The sequence below is a fragment of the Megachile rotundata genome, chromosome 16 (genome assembly GCF_050947335.1).
Source record: "Megachile rotundata isolate GNS110a chromosome 16, iyMegRotu1, whole genome shotgun sequence".
Taxonomy (NCBI): Eukaryota; Metazoa; Arthropoda; class Insecta; order Hymenoptera; family Megachilidae; genus Megachile; species Megachile rotundata.
Genome location: NC_134998.1, coordinates 9,411,429 through 9,427,161, shown reverse-complemented (window position 1 = coordinate 9,427,161; position 15,733 = coordinate 9,411,429). Strand labels below are relative to the sequence as shown.

At 37.9% G+C, this 15,733-nt stretch overlaps 1 protein-coding gene across 18 annotated transcripts in view; it reads right to left on the bottom strand.

Moving 5' to 3' along the window:
- trol (terribly reduced optic lobes) overlaps positions 1 to 14,856 on the bottom strand; it is a 114,693-nt gene extending 99,837 nt beyond the window's left edge. For 9 of the 18 annotated variants that reach the window (XM_076541724.1, XM_076541729.1, XM_076541726.1 and 6 more), the window contains exon 1: positions 14,489 to 14,851. In XM_076541724.1, coding sequence (XP_076397839.1) covers positions 14,489 to 14,566 — 78 coding nt within the window. In that variant the 5' untranslated portion in view covers positions 14,567 to 14,851. Of the gene's footprint in view, positions 1 to 14,488 lie in introns of all 18 variants that reach the window. The other 9 variants (XM_076541732.1, XM_076541734.1, XM_076541733.1 and 6 more) reach the window with 4 other exon arrangements.
- Between the last annotated feature and the right edge of the window lie 877 nt (positions 14,857 to 15,733).

Sequence of the window (15,733 nt, the reverse complement as noted above, 5' to 3'; positions counted from 1 at the left end):
ACGATGTTTAAGCATACCAAATATTACAATCATCGGTTAGCTCATTACTAAATTTAGTAGGAGCGTCGCGCAAAACACATTCTAGCGACTTTATCATTCAACAATAAGTGTTACGATGTTTCATTGAGCACTCGACATGACTATGCATATGCATTTTCATTCATTCTCAATGCACGCAATAATGCATCCATTTTTGCGTTACAAAATGACGCAACGACCCCATTTAGAGATTGCCTCTAATCATTGACAGTCATTCGGTGTTCCTTCCCACAAACGATGGGTCATTTGAATCAATCGTATCGATACTTGCTTCGAGCCAAAGATCTAACCTTAAAAGTCAAAGGTTTATAGCGTCTCATGCATGGTACAGTTATGTACAGTCTGTAATGCGCCAATGTTTCATAACCTCTCAAAGATTCAGAACTTTTAATTTGTACCTTTCAAGGTTTTTAAAATCTCTTAAAAGCTTTTTGAAATCATCGATTCTGCAGTTGCTAATTATAGATGATTACGATCGTGATCTTCAAACACACAACTGATAACAGGACGCCAATTAACCTATCAATAAATCCGTTAATCGCACGAAAATAGTTATCTCCGTCGATTCAATAATTTTGCAAAGCAAAAGGGACGGAGGTCGTAACCCTGTCCGACGCTTCTCATTAACAGTCCCCGGTGGTAATTACTCGGAACGCAGCCGGTCTCTCGAACTTGTACCGTCACGAATTAACGATAATTAACGCGCTTCTTGCGCTCCGATCGACGACTCGTCTGCCGGTTCCTTCTCATCGACGTTTCCCGCTAATCGCCTCTGTTAATATTCGATTCACGCACAACCTTTCGTGACAAAATTGAAATTTTCAGCCTTTCTCTGTTGCACACTCCTCTGGTGACTCTGTATCACAAATTTAACAAGGTTAAATCAAGTGCTAGTACTTTTAGTTATAGATTTCTATTCCCACAGAATACTGAAAGTAGAATCAATGCATTTATAATAGATACTAAAGATACCAGAAGGTTGATGACATGTTTAAGCATTCATCTTACTGTTCCTTGACAGATATAAGTTTATCAAGAAAAACCGATCCTCGGTTATCATACCTTAAGCTACTGACTTTTATTGCCTAAAGCAATATCGCAGCCAACAAAATTCACTCAAAATCAAAAAAGAAACGTGTCGTTGACTATCAGCCAATACTTATCGATAAACAGTATTGTCTCGATTGCGCAATAAACGCGGACAGCTCGTTGAACAAGAAAGATATGTAAATTATTAGCTGCAGTGTACGCCCGCGGCGATAACTCATTGGAAAAAAAAAGCATCAATATAGGACACGAGGCGTGTGCACTCTATCGATTGTCATTCTACTATATTTTTCATCTGAAACTTCTAGCTTCAAATCTTCGCTTTGTTCTGAGTGGAACTGCAAAAATCAGAAAAACGATTGTTCTTATCGCATTTAAGAGTACAGCCTTGATGCTTCGATCGCTTTATCGTATCGGATTACGTACACATGCAACTAAAATTAACCAATTTTTGAGATAATGTACAGCAACATAAGTAGCGTTGCGATATAAACGACAATGTAACGAGTTAAGTCACAGTGCGATATAATGTGTGACAATATAACGAGAGTGGAAATACGCATGTGCGTGGATATACAATGAGTAGAAACGTAATGCGTGGAAATACAATGCGTGGAAGCATTATGCGTGGATATACAATGAGTAGAAACGTAATGCGTGGAAATACAATGCGTAGAAGCATAATGCGTAGAAATACAATGAGTAGAAACGTAATGCGTGGAAATACAATGCGTAGAAGCATAATGCGTAGAAATACAGTGCGTAGACATGTAATGCGTAGGAATACAATGCGTAGAGATAACGAGTGGAAGTAACAATCGTAGAAGTAGTAGATACAACGTGTGAACGTACTACGATTACGTCTACAAACACTATGCGTGACAATACAACGCGTAGCTACTGATTTTCTAATAACAACCTAATTCCTAATACTAACCTCCCACACACTTTAAATAATTAATTCAAAAATTATAATCACTGAATAAATAAGAATAATAATACTTCCCACGTTTTCCAAGAAAACATGATACATAATAAATTCCAGATGGTACCTAACAGAGCAATGATCTAATTGAAAAAAAAATAGGTAACAGAATTCCAGTTATCAGCTGGCTTATCAGGTGTCGACGGTGAGCTGATTGTTTCATTTCCGTTGTGTTTACGAACTTTTTAAATTGAAGATAGTAGTTCTTTTTGATAAGGAAATCAAGGAAGCACGATGCACGCGAAAATGTCCTTCTTGTTCGGGAAGATGTCAATAAATTTTCAAGCTTTATCACCGCCCGTAAATCAGACCTTTGAGAATCGATGGAGCATGCAAGCCACATTGCTGACCGCATCTGTGTGTGAACTTGCGAAAGCCTGATTCGTTTCTTTCTCATCTGGAAAACGGAGAATCTGGGGACAAATACAAGTTGTACTTTTTTGAATAAATTTATAGAAATATGTGAACTTTGGATACCGTGTCATCCACATCTGAATGATTTATAAATTTATTTATTTATCTCTTATTTTAGTTTGAATCATTTGAGGTTATGTTTTGTAGTAATGTAATGATGATCTTATAAGAAAGATCATGTAGACAATTGGTTATCAGACTGATTGAAAATTAAATTATTGAGTAAAGGGATTACATGATTTTAGGTATTCCACATGTTCAAATGAAAGTTTTGCAGTTTTTTTCTGTGGATGGTCAATGGTGTGACTCTGATTTCGAGAAACACACTGACAAACAGCCTAATCGAGACATTTTAGAGGGATGATAAAGATGAATAGCGGCTGATTAGAATCGTGGAGGTTGTTGTGCCTGAGAGCGGTGCAGTTATCGCATCGCCAAAGCACTTCTAAATCAGTTTCCTCTGATCTATGTACAGGGTGTCTCAAGCCTTTTCCACTAAACGGTGACATTGACAAGAATTGACATGCCATTGAAACGTTAACAGTTACTGCTATTCAAGTGCAAACAATGAAGAACGTACAATTGAGTAACATTAAATCTGTAGTAGGAGTGCAAAAGGAAGGACGGTAACAACGGTGCAATACATAGAAGGATGATAAAAAATCTGCGTGAACAACAAAGTATTGAAAATGTTTCATATCGATGTTTCGCACGATACATGGTGCTTCGCAACAGCTCATTCTAACCTCAGATAAGAACAGAATTCCTAGCTTCGTTAATCTACCAAACTGTTTGATCAGACCGGCATTCAGTTCTCTAAGATAAGAATTTTATTTCTGATACGTTGTCTTTCCTTTCCAATTAAACACTATGTTACACTTGTTTTTGGAATTCGTGAGGCACTTGCTCAGGAAATTCTCCCAATCAATTCTGCCTTCTAACAATTATATTTCTAGTATAACCTAACCTAACCCTAGTATAACCTAACGTCATTATAGACCAACTTTTTTTAATTTAAAACCGCACGGTCACTATACTTATTTCATAAATCTTTCCAACGATTTTAAAAGTAAAAAAAAATTGATATCGAGATGAATTTCATGCACATTTCTTTCGATTTAATTGCCAAACATCTGGCGATTCCACTTTTTAAAGTAAGCATGACGTAAGGCTATGCTAAAAATTGCGAAAACAGCGTGCATCCCATAAACTCGATCCCAGCCATAAATCGTGCGAGTAACAGGCTTCGTCTCAAAGAACGCTGGAACATTTTTTCTTTTATCTTCCCTCGAGCAAAGGTCCAGCGATTTTGTTGGAACGCGTGTAAATGTTCGGCGATTCGTCAATAAACTCGGTTAAAAATATTTCGTGCTAATAAACTGTAAAGTATTCCGCTCGGTCGAGTGTCGATAAGCAAAATTCGTACATCCTAAAAAGCGGCACTGTTCAAAATGACATCTGAAAAAACAAATTACAAAAATATTAACTTCCAACGAAAGAGCAGAAAGAAACAAAATGAATTTCTTTGTAAAATGGGCCTAGACTCGCGGTATATACCAGATAAATCTTTGAACGTTCTTTTTTTCGGCAAATTCGAAAGGAAGGATCAAGAATACGGGTCGTAGATGTTGCATTATTCAAGCCCTATGAATTCGAGATTCGAACCGATCCAAGTCACGAAGCTTAGCCCTTTCCAGATTGCCCTGACAAAATTCGAGCAAAAGAAGAGGAAGACTCTTGGCAACAATAAGGCGACCAAGATCGTGGCAGTGAATCTGCGAACAGATACCTTGCTCGCACCTGATCTCTAATTTACTATGCACTTATAAAGATGGCGGACTCGCCTCGAGCGTACAAAACCCAGGGAAACGAGGACGCGGTGATTAGGATATTGGATAGCAAACGACGGGGAGGAGTACTCGACCAGTCATTAGAAGCTCGTGCTAGATGACTCGGTGATTGGGTGCTAAAGCACTAAATAACCGAATACCTGATCTTAGGTTAAGTTAGGTTAGAATTGACACACCTAAAAATTTTGAATGCTAAATATTTCAATTGGGAGCCAAGTGCTACTTGGATATCTAGGGACTTAGCTAGATAATTAGTAGTCCACAGAGTCATTTAGTTGACTATATTGATGCACAGTGCTTCAACCGAACACCTAGAATATTCAGTGACTGAATATCTGGGAACTGAAAGTACTGGATTAGATATTTATTCCAGAATATTAAAGTATTACGTAATTGAAGTACCTGAATAATGAAAGTGATCTGACCAAATTGTTCCACCATGAACAATTATCTACTTGCTAAATAATATACCAGTAAAATTAAATTTGTACCAATCTGTGAAATTGATTGATACCGAAATTGAAACTGACAATTTTAATCGGACGTTTAAAAAGAGTACCACCGGGAATCGATAGACGGACAGATATAAATGCACTGTTCACTTATTTAAATTCTTCAGATGTCACGTATTGTTAATATCGTAATGAGAAATATGTGATTCGATTGTCATAGGATGGCCTTATTAACCGAAGAATTACTGGGCCATTACTGGAAAGAAGCACGCGCTCGAACCAGGGCAACTGCTAATTATCGTTCGTTCGATTGCCTCTATCGACCATTGCCTTTCTTTCTTTTTAATACAATTACTCAGCATTCGAAATTCCGGCCATCTGGAATAGACAACGCTATGAATTACTAGACATTCATGTACACATTCTTTGAAATCTATAGAAACAACCCTTAGACATCTAAATACCAGCACCACAAATCATTAAATATCAAATTCTCAGATTACTAAACACGTCCCTAGTCTCTGTAATACTCTCCAAACTCTTGAATACCAAATTGAACTCTTGAATGCCAATTTTCCTAACCTCCCAACACTCAAATACTGTGTACCCTAAATCTCTAAATATTTAAACATTCAATAATGGTTCCCAAGAGCTTGCATACTTGTCTAAATGTGTTTGAGCCATCATGTAATTATGGAACCTATTGTGGGCCAATACTATGTTGTCCTTGCACCACAGGTAAACGGATAATATGTACTTCTGCGCGCCAATGAGGTCAAGGAGGACAGAAAAATGGCTGATGGAGGAAGTGATCTCACCGGAATGGCCACTGGACATGTATGTACATTTTCTGAGAAATTACTCTGGCAACGTTGCTTTGCAGTCGCCGGTTGGTTTCGTCGAGATAACACCGGTACCCTGACAAGTGGTTAAACAAAGAGGTAATGCGTAAGATACGTCCCGTACGTGAGATTCAACGTCTCGAAACGATTCCGTGCCAGGAATAGTTAACCCGATCGAACAGTATGTTCAGACAACGATCGCCGCGACTAGCCTACTCTGCAGCCTCTTCGCTATCTTGAGATTTGCGATCGGCTCGATTCGATTAGGTGAAATCTTCGGGTTAAATTTAACCGAGTCTGGATTAGATCTTTGTTAACTACCGCTTTACATAATCATAACATCTTCGTTCCTTTCGACTCTGCTATTACGACCTGGATTTGATTAGGTTATTTTTGAGATTTGTCTGTGTAACTTGGCTGTCTTCTTTCGATCCTGCTACGGCTGTTGAACTGAAAATGAGTTCGGTATTTAGAGTTATTTCGTTATAGTATCTTTATCAAGTTACAATTAGTTAGGTTTGTCCTTTAAACATTTCAGTTCTACTTCGCTATCAAACTTAACGGTAGTTAAGTTGAATCACACTATGAGGTTATGAGATAAATTATCTCTACAATGTTAACATCTCTATTGTGCTAAGCTGTGTCTCTTAACTTATCTTACTCATACAAGATCTATGTTTAGGAACCTACATCTATTCTTCCTTTTTATCAAATTTGCACAAAATATAGACCTGGTTTAGATTAATAAATCCAAATAATCCCCGACGACTCAATTTTTACCCTTGAGTTATATTTAACTGAAAAGAGCTTCATTCGGAGGTTGAGTCATCTACCAATAAGTGTCCAGCTGTGGTCCAGTATCCAACTGGTTTACAACTTGAGGATCTCGCCGAAGAAAACGTATTTCAGGCGTAACGAACTCCATTTTGATACGAACGATATAAGGCTCCAGGATCATTCGAGTCGTGTCAGGACTGTCCATAAATGTACCTCGTTCGGATCGTGTACTCATCGTCCAAACAAACGAATCACGCGAAGGAAACGGACATTTGGAATAAGATTCGCATTGGTATCTGTGCAACTGTACTCTTTCATTTGGTTCGGGCCCTTACGACGGGCACAACATGGAAACCAGTTTCAGACGCCCACGCCTTCCAGAACGCGACTATTCCGACGTCTCCTTCCATTTTTTCTTTTTCTCGTTTAACCCTCTTCGTGACATCGAATCTTAATACCAGACCCGGTATCCAGACATTCTTTGTGCTTCAGGGTTTGATGCAACAGGAATCGATGGACAATTATCTGTCTGAATAATGAGGTCCACTTCTCAATTAAGCTTAATTGGTACTTTTCACCCTGGATCAGAATTTTAGAAATTTTTGCTTATTGTTGTTTCAATCATGGACTAAAGATTCAAGCAGAAATTTCATTAAAGTCCTCTTAAAGTGTATCAAACTTCAAGCAAGCATTTGCAAAAAATTTCCTTTAAGCTGTAATTCAGAAATTTATAAAATTTTCAAAGATGATTCTGTTACAGTCAGAAGCGAAGCTGTGATAAAAAATTGAGGAGAATTAAGACATCAGGTACGACAGCAAATCCAAGCGAAAGCAATATCTCCAAAGTCGTTCGTTTCCATGTTCGTCGCCGCGGTATCGGCTTCAATATAAATTCTACGAAAGAGCGGAATCATATGGTTTCGCAAATCCGCGAGAAATTCGAAAAACGAGGAGAAGTAACCAATGCGGAAACGGATCGATAAGGTGGGCTGGTGAAAACACGTTATTTACCAGTGCATGCGTACCAGATGCACCGGCGAGAAGCCTCGACACAGGAATCCTACCTGTCCAAGCGTCGAACTTACTTCGTCCAACGTTAACGGCACGTGTAAACGGCCTTTAATGAATCACTATATCTTGTCAAGCACTATAATTTCCAAATTTATGCATTCAATTTGATGTCTCATGTTCGTACAAGATTATAGTCATTCAAATCTTGTTTGCTCTTTCATTAATTATTTAATTCATGAAATTGTGATTCAATTGATGATCTTTAAGTTTCACAGTTGAGGCTTCGCAGTTGAAGTTTCACAGTTGTGCCTCCGCAGTTAAAGTTTCACAGTTGAGGCTTCATAGTTGAGGCTTCACAGTTGAAGCTTCGCAGTTGAAGTTTCACATTTGAGGCTTGAATTATCATAACTGCCATTGTTATTCTTGCAATATTATATTTAATTTTATTAACATTTAAGGCTTCCAATTGTGAGTGTTACGCTATAGTGTTTGATGAATAGTTTGAGGCTTCGCTCTGCTTTGTTTAACACTGATTGAGGCCTTCATCTGTAAACTGGATATGGATATTATATTACTGGGTCTAAGTTTGAGACTCAGTGTTTGAGTATTGACAAATATTTGAGGTTTCAAACTTGAAACACAGTATACTTAATGATGCAGAATTTGAAGCATCAGGTATCCCTCCCAATATCAAGAATGATTTTTGAAACTCCTATTAAACTAATCTCATAAATGGTTTAAGGCTCGACCTAGACCAACATATTGATTCGTAAAGCCTCGAAACGATTATACAGACTCGCGCACACGTATGTTCCTAACGAACCAGCGATTACCAAGAAGAGTCCGGGAGATAATACCTCGACGGATTATAGGAAAAATCAATTTGGACTGAGTTAGCCCTCTATTGTACTCCAACACGAAGGAAAATTTATTCTGGAAGACTACGTGAAATTAAAGCATCATACACGTGTGTTATCACGTTGAATCAGTTTGAGAAACCTGACCTTTCACACTAATTATCTTTACGGTACTCGGTCTTCCAGATTAAAAATTGCAAAAATATAGATAGTGAAGTTTCCAGGAATGTCCATGTGACGTTTCGAGAGAAATGTGGAAAGTGACTTAACCTTTTTATCGTTGAGTAATCCTCGCTCGTAACCGTGAGTAATCGTAAATGGATTACTAGGAACATTCCTTGTAGTTATCTGACCGGAACTGATAATTAACTTTTTTACTACTGATCTATATGTATCAGATAAAATGAGACAACTTGTCTCATTAATTGTTTTAGATATTCAAACTAATTCACATCTGTGCATAGTAATAGCAGTAAATATAATCTTGTATTGAAAATTCCCTTAAAGCTCACCCTAGCTAGAACATCCTCCAAGTTGAATCTAGAGCCCAGAATGCCCTTAAGACTCAATTCAATTCCAATGTGTTATTAAGTCAGTGGACCGAATAATAAGAAAATCACCATTGAAGTACAAGAGATCTTTCATCGTTTCAATAGTTACGTCACAAAAGAACAGAGAGGGCCGTGTGTTAAGAAATCGTGAAAAAATTTGAAGGCAAACAAAAGGTGTCTCATTAAGGCGTTGGCTTTGATTGCGTTTCATCGCTAACCGGATCGGTTTAATTAAACAGCAATTGACAGGCTATTTAATCGTGTCGAGTGGACGTTTAGGTGGCTATTCGAGTGGTGCTTGTCTATATTTATCCATGGATAAACCCGTCACTTCTAAGAACTTGTAATTAAACAGAGACACGAAAAATCAAGTTCCTCACTTCATAAACTAAGAACAGGTACTTCTGATCTGAAAGTACAAATAGTATTTATAATATTTGTAACAATGATTACAAATTAAATGTATATAAACAAAATTAATAATATCAAACTTTTATATGCAAACAAATAAGTATTTCAGTAGTTCTTAACGTCGACACTTTTTAAATAGAGTGGACACCTTTTGTAATAAAACGTGGACAGTTTTGGAGACGTCTTGAGCGAATGAGAAAAAGTGGTCAGTGAAAATCGTCTTGCGAATCGACGATCGTCGAGAAGTCGGTCCCTTCCTGTGATAAAGCACTCGAGCTTGCACTCGTACGACCCTCGAGTACCAGTACTTAGGAACAAGGAGTACTTGCAACACGGATCCCTACGTTCTCTCTGCTTTCGAGAACTTGAAACGAGGCTGGAAATCGATTCGTGTCGCCTAACCACCATTTAATCGACAAGTCTAAATAAGTTGATGATAATTTTCATCCAAACTTAACCTTCAAATTGATGTGCCAGTATTACTCCTTAACACTATTATATCATAAAATGATGTCACACTTTGTGGACTGTAGAATCATTCTTTGGTTGAAGTTATCAATAATTTTCTACCGGAAATACCAATGAATCAGACATTTTCAGTGAATTTCTGGCTGCAATCTGGTGTGCCATCTTTTATCTCATGAAATCATGCTAGTTTTGTAGAATCAAGAATTAGTCATTTAATAGAATTATTAGCTTTCTATTAACAATATCAATGAATCATTGATATAGTCATTTTCAGTGAATTTCTGGCTGCAATCTGGTGTGCCATCTTTTATCTCATGAAATCATGCTAGTTTTGTAGAATCAAGAATTAGTCATTTAATAGAATTATTAACTTTCTATTAACACTATCAATGAATCATTGATATAGTCATTTTCAGTGAATTTCTGGCTGCAATCTGGTGTGCCATCTTTTATCTCATGAAATCATGCTAGTTTTGTAGAATCAGGAATAAGTCATTTAATAGAATTATTAGCTTTCTATTAACAATATCAATGAATCATTAATATAGTCATTTTCAGTGAATTTCTGGCTGCAATCTGGTGTGCCATCTTTTATCTCATGAAATCATGCTAGTTTTGTAGAATCAAGAATTAGTCATTTAATAGAATTATTAGCTTTCTATTAACAATATCAATAAATCATTCATATAGTCATTTTCCTCCTGACATAGTCTTCAATCCTCCAACTGAAAATGACTTTTTATAGAAACCATCTGAAAAGACCTGATACATATTAAAATTCCTTGTGAACAATTTTAAAAATATAAGACAGTGGACAATTGTAAAATCGAGAGTAACTATGAAGCACTGAAAGCTTGATTAAACGATTTTTCCCGGAGAAGCTCCTGAAATATCGTGACTTCCCTTCCTCCTAATAAACTCTTCATAAACAAAGAATAAAGTTGATCAACATTTCTGCATGTTTTGCAGAACTTTTCAAATTACGCGTCCTGTCTGAAGCCTCAAAATCTTTGTGGAATCTTGGTCTCCCATTGGGTGAGAACAACCACGGTATCGAACGTGGCCGCTCACCCTGTACATTACCATATTTTTCATAAGGTACAAATCTTTCGAGCTTTTTCTCCGGTGAATCCCCTTGGTCCGGCAATTCTAACCGAGAAACGCATCCATCCCGACGAAAAGATACAAACAGCGAGAACGAGGCTTCTTTTAAACCCCGTTGACCCCCATAACATTCTGTCACTTATTCGTTTATTTAAAAAACCCTACTGACATTTGCATGATTGATGAATCATTACTCTGAAACTTGCATTACGTTTGAAATTTCCCGCAAAAAACGGGCGGGAAATTTAAAAATAATGCAGCACAGGAAAACATATAATTCTCTTAAATATTTGAATACATAATACAAAATCGCTTGAGTAAATGAAATAATATTTTAAGAAATGAAAGTTACTTTAAAATCTTACAAACGCATCCACTTCCAACACATGCATTTCATGCTCCATTCAACGTCCATTTCTTCCCAATGACACTTTTTACTATCCTCAATTTATACAGTTTCATCCACTCATTGTTACTGACCTGCGAAAAAGGTTTGTGATGAAATATTTGACTTCTTTTAAATTGAAAACAAGTTAACATATTTCAGGTAATTATTTACATGACAAGAAAATGTGGATTAGATCATTTTTAACCGCGTTAAAATAGAATGAACGGAAAGACGAGATCGAGAAAGGAACAGATAAAATTCGCGTATCGGAATCTTATGAAGATTGACGGTCGAATGGTTATTTAAAGCCGGCAGCAAAGAAAATCGCAGAATACAGGAAACACACGAAGTATATCCATATCGAGCACATTTTGACTTTTCAAAAATACTCTCTGGATATCAGAATGGTCGATGGTGCTGTCATTTTCTTATGTCTTATAAAATTTCTATTTATGGATAAATATGCTACACGGTATCATTCCTTCCGTATTTTTAAAATAACTCCAGGTTCAAATTGATATAATCAAAGATCATTAAATATAAATATCAGTTAGCGAAGAAAATAGTTAACAATCAACTGAGCAAGTTTCATAAAGCATTAAAATATCGCTGAAAATGGTTTGAAAAGTTTCAGCACCACGAAAATCGGTCAGCCAATTTTAGATCACTCGCTAAGCTGCAGATTGAAAAAATTCTTTCATTTATTTATGCACGAAGATTAGAATTTTACGAGTGAGTAATATAACGCGGCTGTACAACGCGTGGGCGATATAGCGCGTGGCTCTACGTACAGATATAACGCGGGGGTGATACACCGCGTAGGAGATATACGCGTGACGACATAACATAGTAAAGTCGTTGCCAATACGTAAATATTCATACAATTCGCTATAAGACTGTCTCGAAAAGCAACTTTTGTTTATGCATCAACTTAATGCACGATGCTGGATTTCCCAAACTAATAACGCAATCAAGCTTGGGTTATCGCATGATAATTCAATAGAACACTCGCAATCTGTATACTAATCGAAATCGCAACTTAGTTATACGTCTTATAGTTAATGCTGTGTACACAACTCGGTTCTAACCATTGTACCAAAGTTGTAGCTCCATTGGGAGTGGAGATAATCAAAAATACCTAAGCATACTCAAGCTAGAACTTGACAAATCTTGAGTTCTTATTTTATTATTATTTATCTTCACCCACAATGTTCATTGTTAGAATCGAGTGGAGTTGCACTGAACTTTGCATTAGATTTTTAATAGATATCTATTTTTACAAATTTTATATTCCGAGATTATTGGATTAAATGAACAATAATGTATAAATAGACGTTTCTTGTAGCTTTCAAAAGATTAGCTTATCGAATAATCGAAATAGCTAAATTAATTATAAAATAAACGAATGGAACTAGAATCCAGGATATGAAACTTGACACATCAATATTTCTCTTTCACTATTCTCATGCAAATCAAATTTTCCCTTGGTAAGAGATCTTCAAACTAATTTAATCCCTGCAGATGTAAATACCTTGAAAATTACAGACACATAAATTCATTCAATCAATATTTAAGAATATTCTCCACATTATCAAATTTTTACAAATTTAATAAAAATATAGATACCTTGAAAATTGTTAACAAACATTCTCCACTCCATCAAACATACTCATAGAATCACACTCAAGTTAGGTAAACATTCTTCAGAACCTAAGCAGGAAATTAATGAACGATTATTAACAGAAAGATGACAAAATGGCAGCAACTGACTGTTGAATTTCTGGACAAAGTCTGACAAAAGTTCACTCACCGAATTAACTCACGATTACACACGGTGTTACGTACCGGTGTTACGTGGAAAGATAAGAATCTTCGCATACCTTCTCGTCACTTATCAGAAAGTATTATTCGACATCCGGCCAATATTAAACTAACTGAGTCTCTTCATACGACTTTAACAAGTAATTCCTTAATGACAGTCGGTCAATCGACGCCTTTTAGTAAAATCTATGCCTCTGCAGCTGCATCCTCGTAAGACTATCTTCAGTTCTAAAGTACACTATTATTGTTAATATTGATTAGAGTTATCATTATGGTATTTTGAGGCATTGAATGTAGAATAACAAATTTTGTGCAGAAGACTCATAGCCAGCAAAAAATACTTCTAGCAAACTGATTTAATTAATAAGTAAAAAGAAACTGTACATAAGGGCAAGATTAACTTTAGTATTTGAATGAAGTTATAAAGAAGAGATTCTTCCCAAAGTTCCTTTGATTTTCTCGTTTACACCTTCCGCCCTGGGCAACGTATCGCTATCTACGTAGTTCGAATTGCTATTCGAATCGTTATGCATTCTCGTAAATTCTCGCACGAATTATATTCCGATCACATCGGAAAGTTCGTAGACGCGAACAGAGCTCGCGTCAGCTTTGGAAACTGCCGATCCGTCGAAATGTCATCCAGCCTGTCGCCAGATTTTTGTCTTCCACTCGTATTTCAGTTGACTGTTATGATTCGATTCATTTGAGATCCAGCCATTTGATCCATCATTTTTTACCCACGTGTATAATATTCTTAAATATTACAGTACACATAATTATTGAAGAAAGTCCATCTTGACTATGTTGAAGAACATACATAACGCACATGATACATACTTCTTTTACATTCTGATTACACGAATAATGAAGGTAAAAGAAAATGTGCCATGATGTACTCGACACAGAAAATTTTCAGCGAATCTGACCGGTAACGCTTATCACCGTGAGTAATTGATAATAGGAAAATCTTGTGTAGCATTATATTGGAATATTCCATGACAAGAAAGGTTAAGAAATCCAAAGATTTCTTGGACAATTACGAAGAGCGATCGGTGAACGATCAGCATTTATATTCAGCGCTTCACAACGAAGCAAGGTATAAGGACAAGATAAAAACGTGTCTGACCTAGAGGATCCAAAGTCAACCAAACGCAGCCTATTATCGAGAAGCATTCAATCATTCGCTAATTTCCTGATACCACAGACTGTACAGAATGTCGTGAACAGCTTTGGATCCATTTGACCAGGTGGTACCAAGCCAGAAACAGACAGCAGGCAGTTAAAAGTAGAATGAAGTGCACACTCGCGAGCATGTTGGTAAAAATGGCACCATCACTTGTTGATTTTTTAGATGTTTTGCTATTTAAAACTTTCAGTTAAAAAATGTTTAACTCTGAAAATTTGGAATCCTCCAAAATAGAAGTCTTGGCTTCACTCGTTATGAGCCTACATTGCAGCCGAGTGTTCTCACCTGGGAAGCATCCACGAGGGCAGCCGCCACGATCAAGAGCAGAAGCAAGCACCTCCTCGGCGACACCGGGTCCCTCATGTTGCTCGCAACGATCCCGGTCCTCTTCAGCGTGTATCTCACCTAAGTAACACCCACTGTTCGTCCACCTCTGTTCCTCAGTTTGTACGTGCAGCCTGAAGAAATCGTCAACGCATGACGGGGAAGGAGAACACGCGACCAGTCCCTTCCAAGGGCACTCTGGACTCGAACGCGTCCGCGAACCGGCCAGAGGACCGGCGAATACCGTGGCCAAAGAGCTCGTCTCTGGGAACTGGTTCGTGCGAGCACCGGACACACGGGGCACTGTACAAGAGCGTACCGGCGTTCGGTAGCGTCTGAAAGGCCGAGCGCGCCGGCAAGATAAAACTTTTTCAAAAGCCCGGTGCTTTTCCCCTCTCCACGCGGAGTCGGTTTCAGCCGTTCCCTTACGGTCCGTCGCTCTATCTCGCACGCTCTCCCGGAGACGTCCGCTTCCTCTTTCTCTGCTCTCTCCGTCGAGCCGCTTCCTTCTGACTTTCTCGCTCGCGCGCGACACGTCGTCTCCGTCGCTCCATCTACCAGAGCGATGCGCCATCTTTGTTGCTCCGACGGGCACATCGGCGCTCGTCGGGCTTACTCGCACGGCCTACCCCCACGCCGATGTGCCCCCCTTCCACGCGGCCGCTTTTACTCTCTGTCTCCTTCGACGCGTCTTTCTCGATTTCCTCGTAACCGCTCTTGTCCTCCTTCTCCTCGATGATGATCCGTATTCCTCTCCTCTTCCTACGGATGATATTTCGCGACGATCCTGTCCCCTCTCGCTCTTACTTTCTTGCTCTCTCCAGTGACAATGCATGGCGAGACCACGAGTGAACGTGTATCCGCGGATCTTTTTAATGAGCGACGAATTAAACCGTTGATCTTGGAGAAATATGCGAGAGGTACACACCTAGTTTCAAAGGGTTTAGTTTGTCAATTGTTTTTACTTTTATGTAAAAAGTAGTAGGGTGTTCAAATTAGCTCAAAGTTTATGTAGGGCGCTGATATTGCGCAACAAAAATACACATAAAAGGATGAGTTAATGTTTGTATGAACTGCCCTAGCAATATCAAACCTTCATTCATGATTCACTGTTTCGTTAACCATCTCATTCGAACCACTTAAACAACTTAAACTTCATAACTCTCCTCAACTTTTAGCAAACCCTACATTCACCCTGTGATCAAT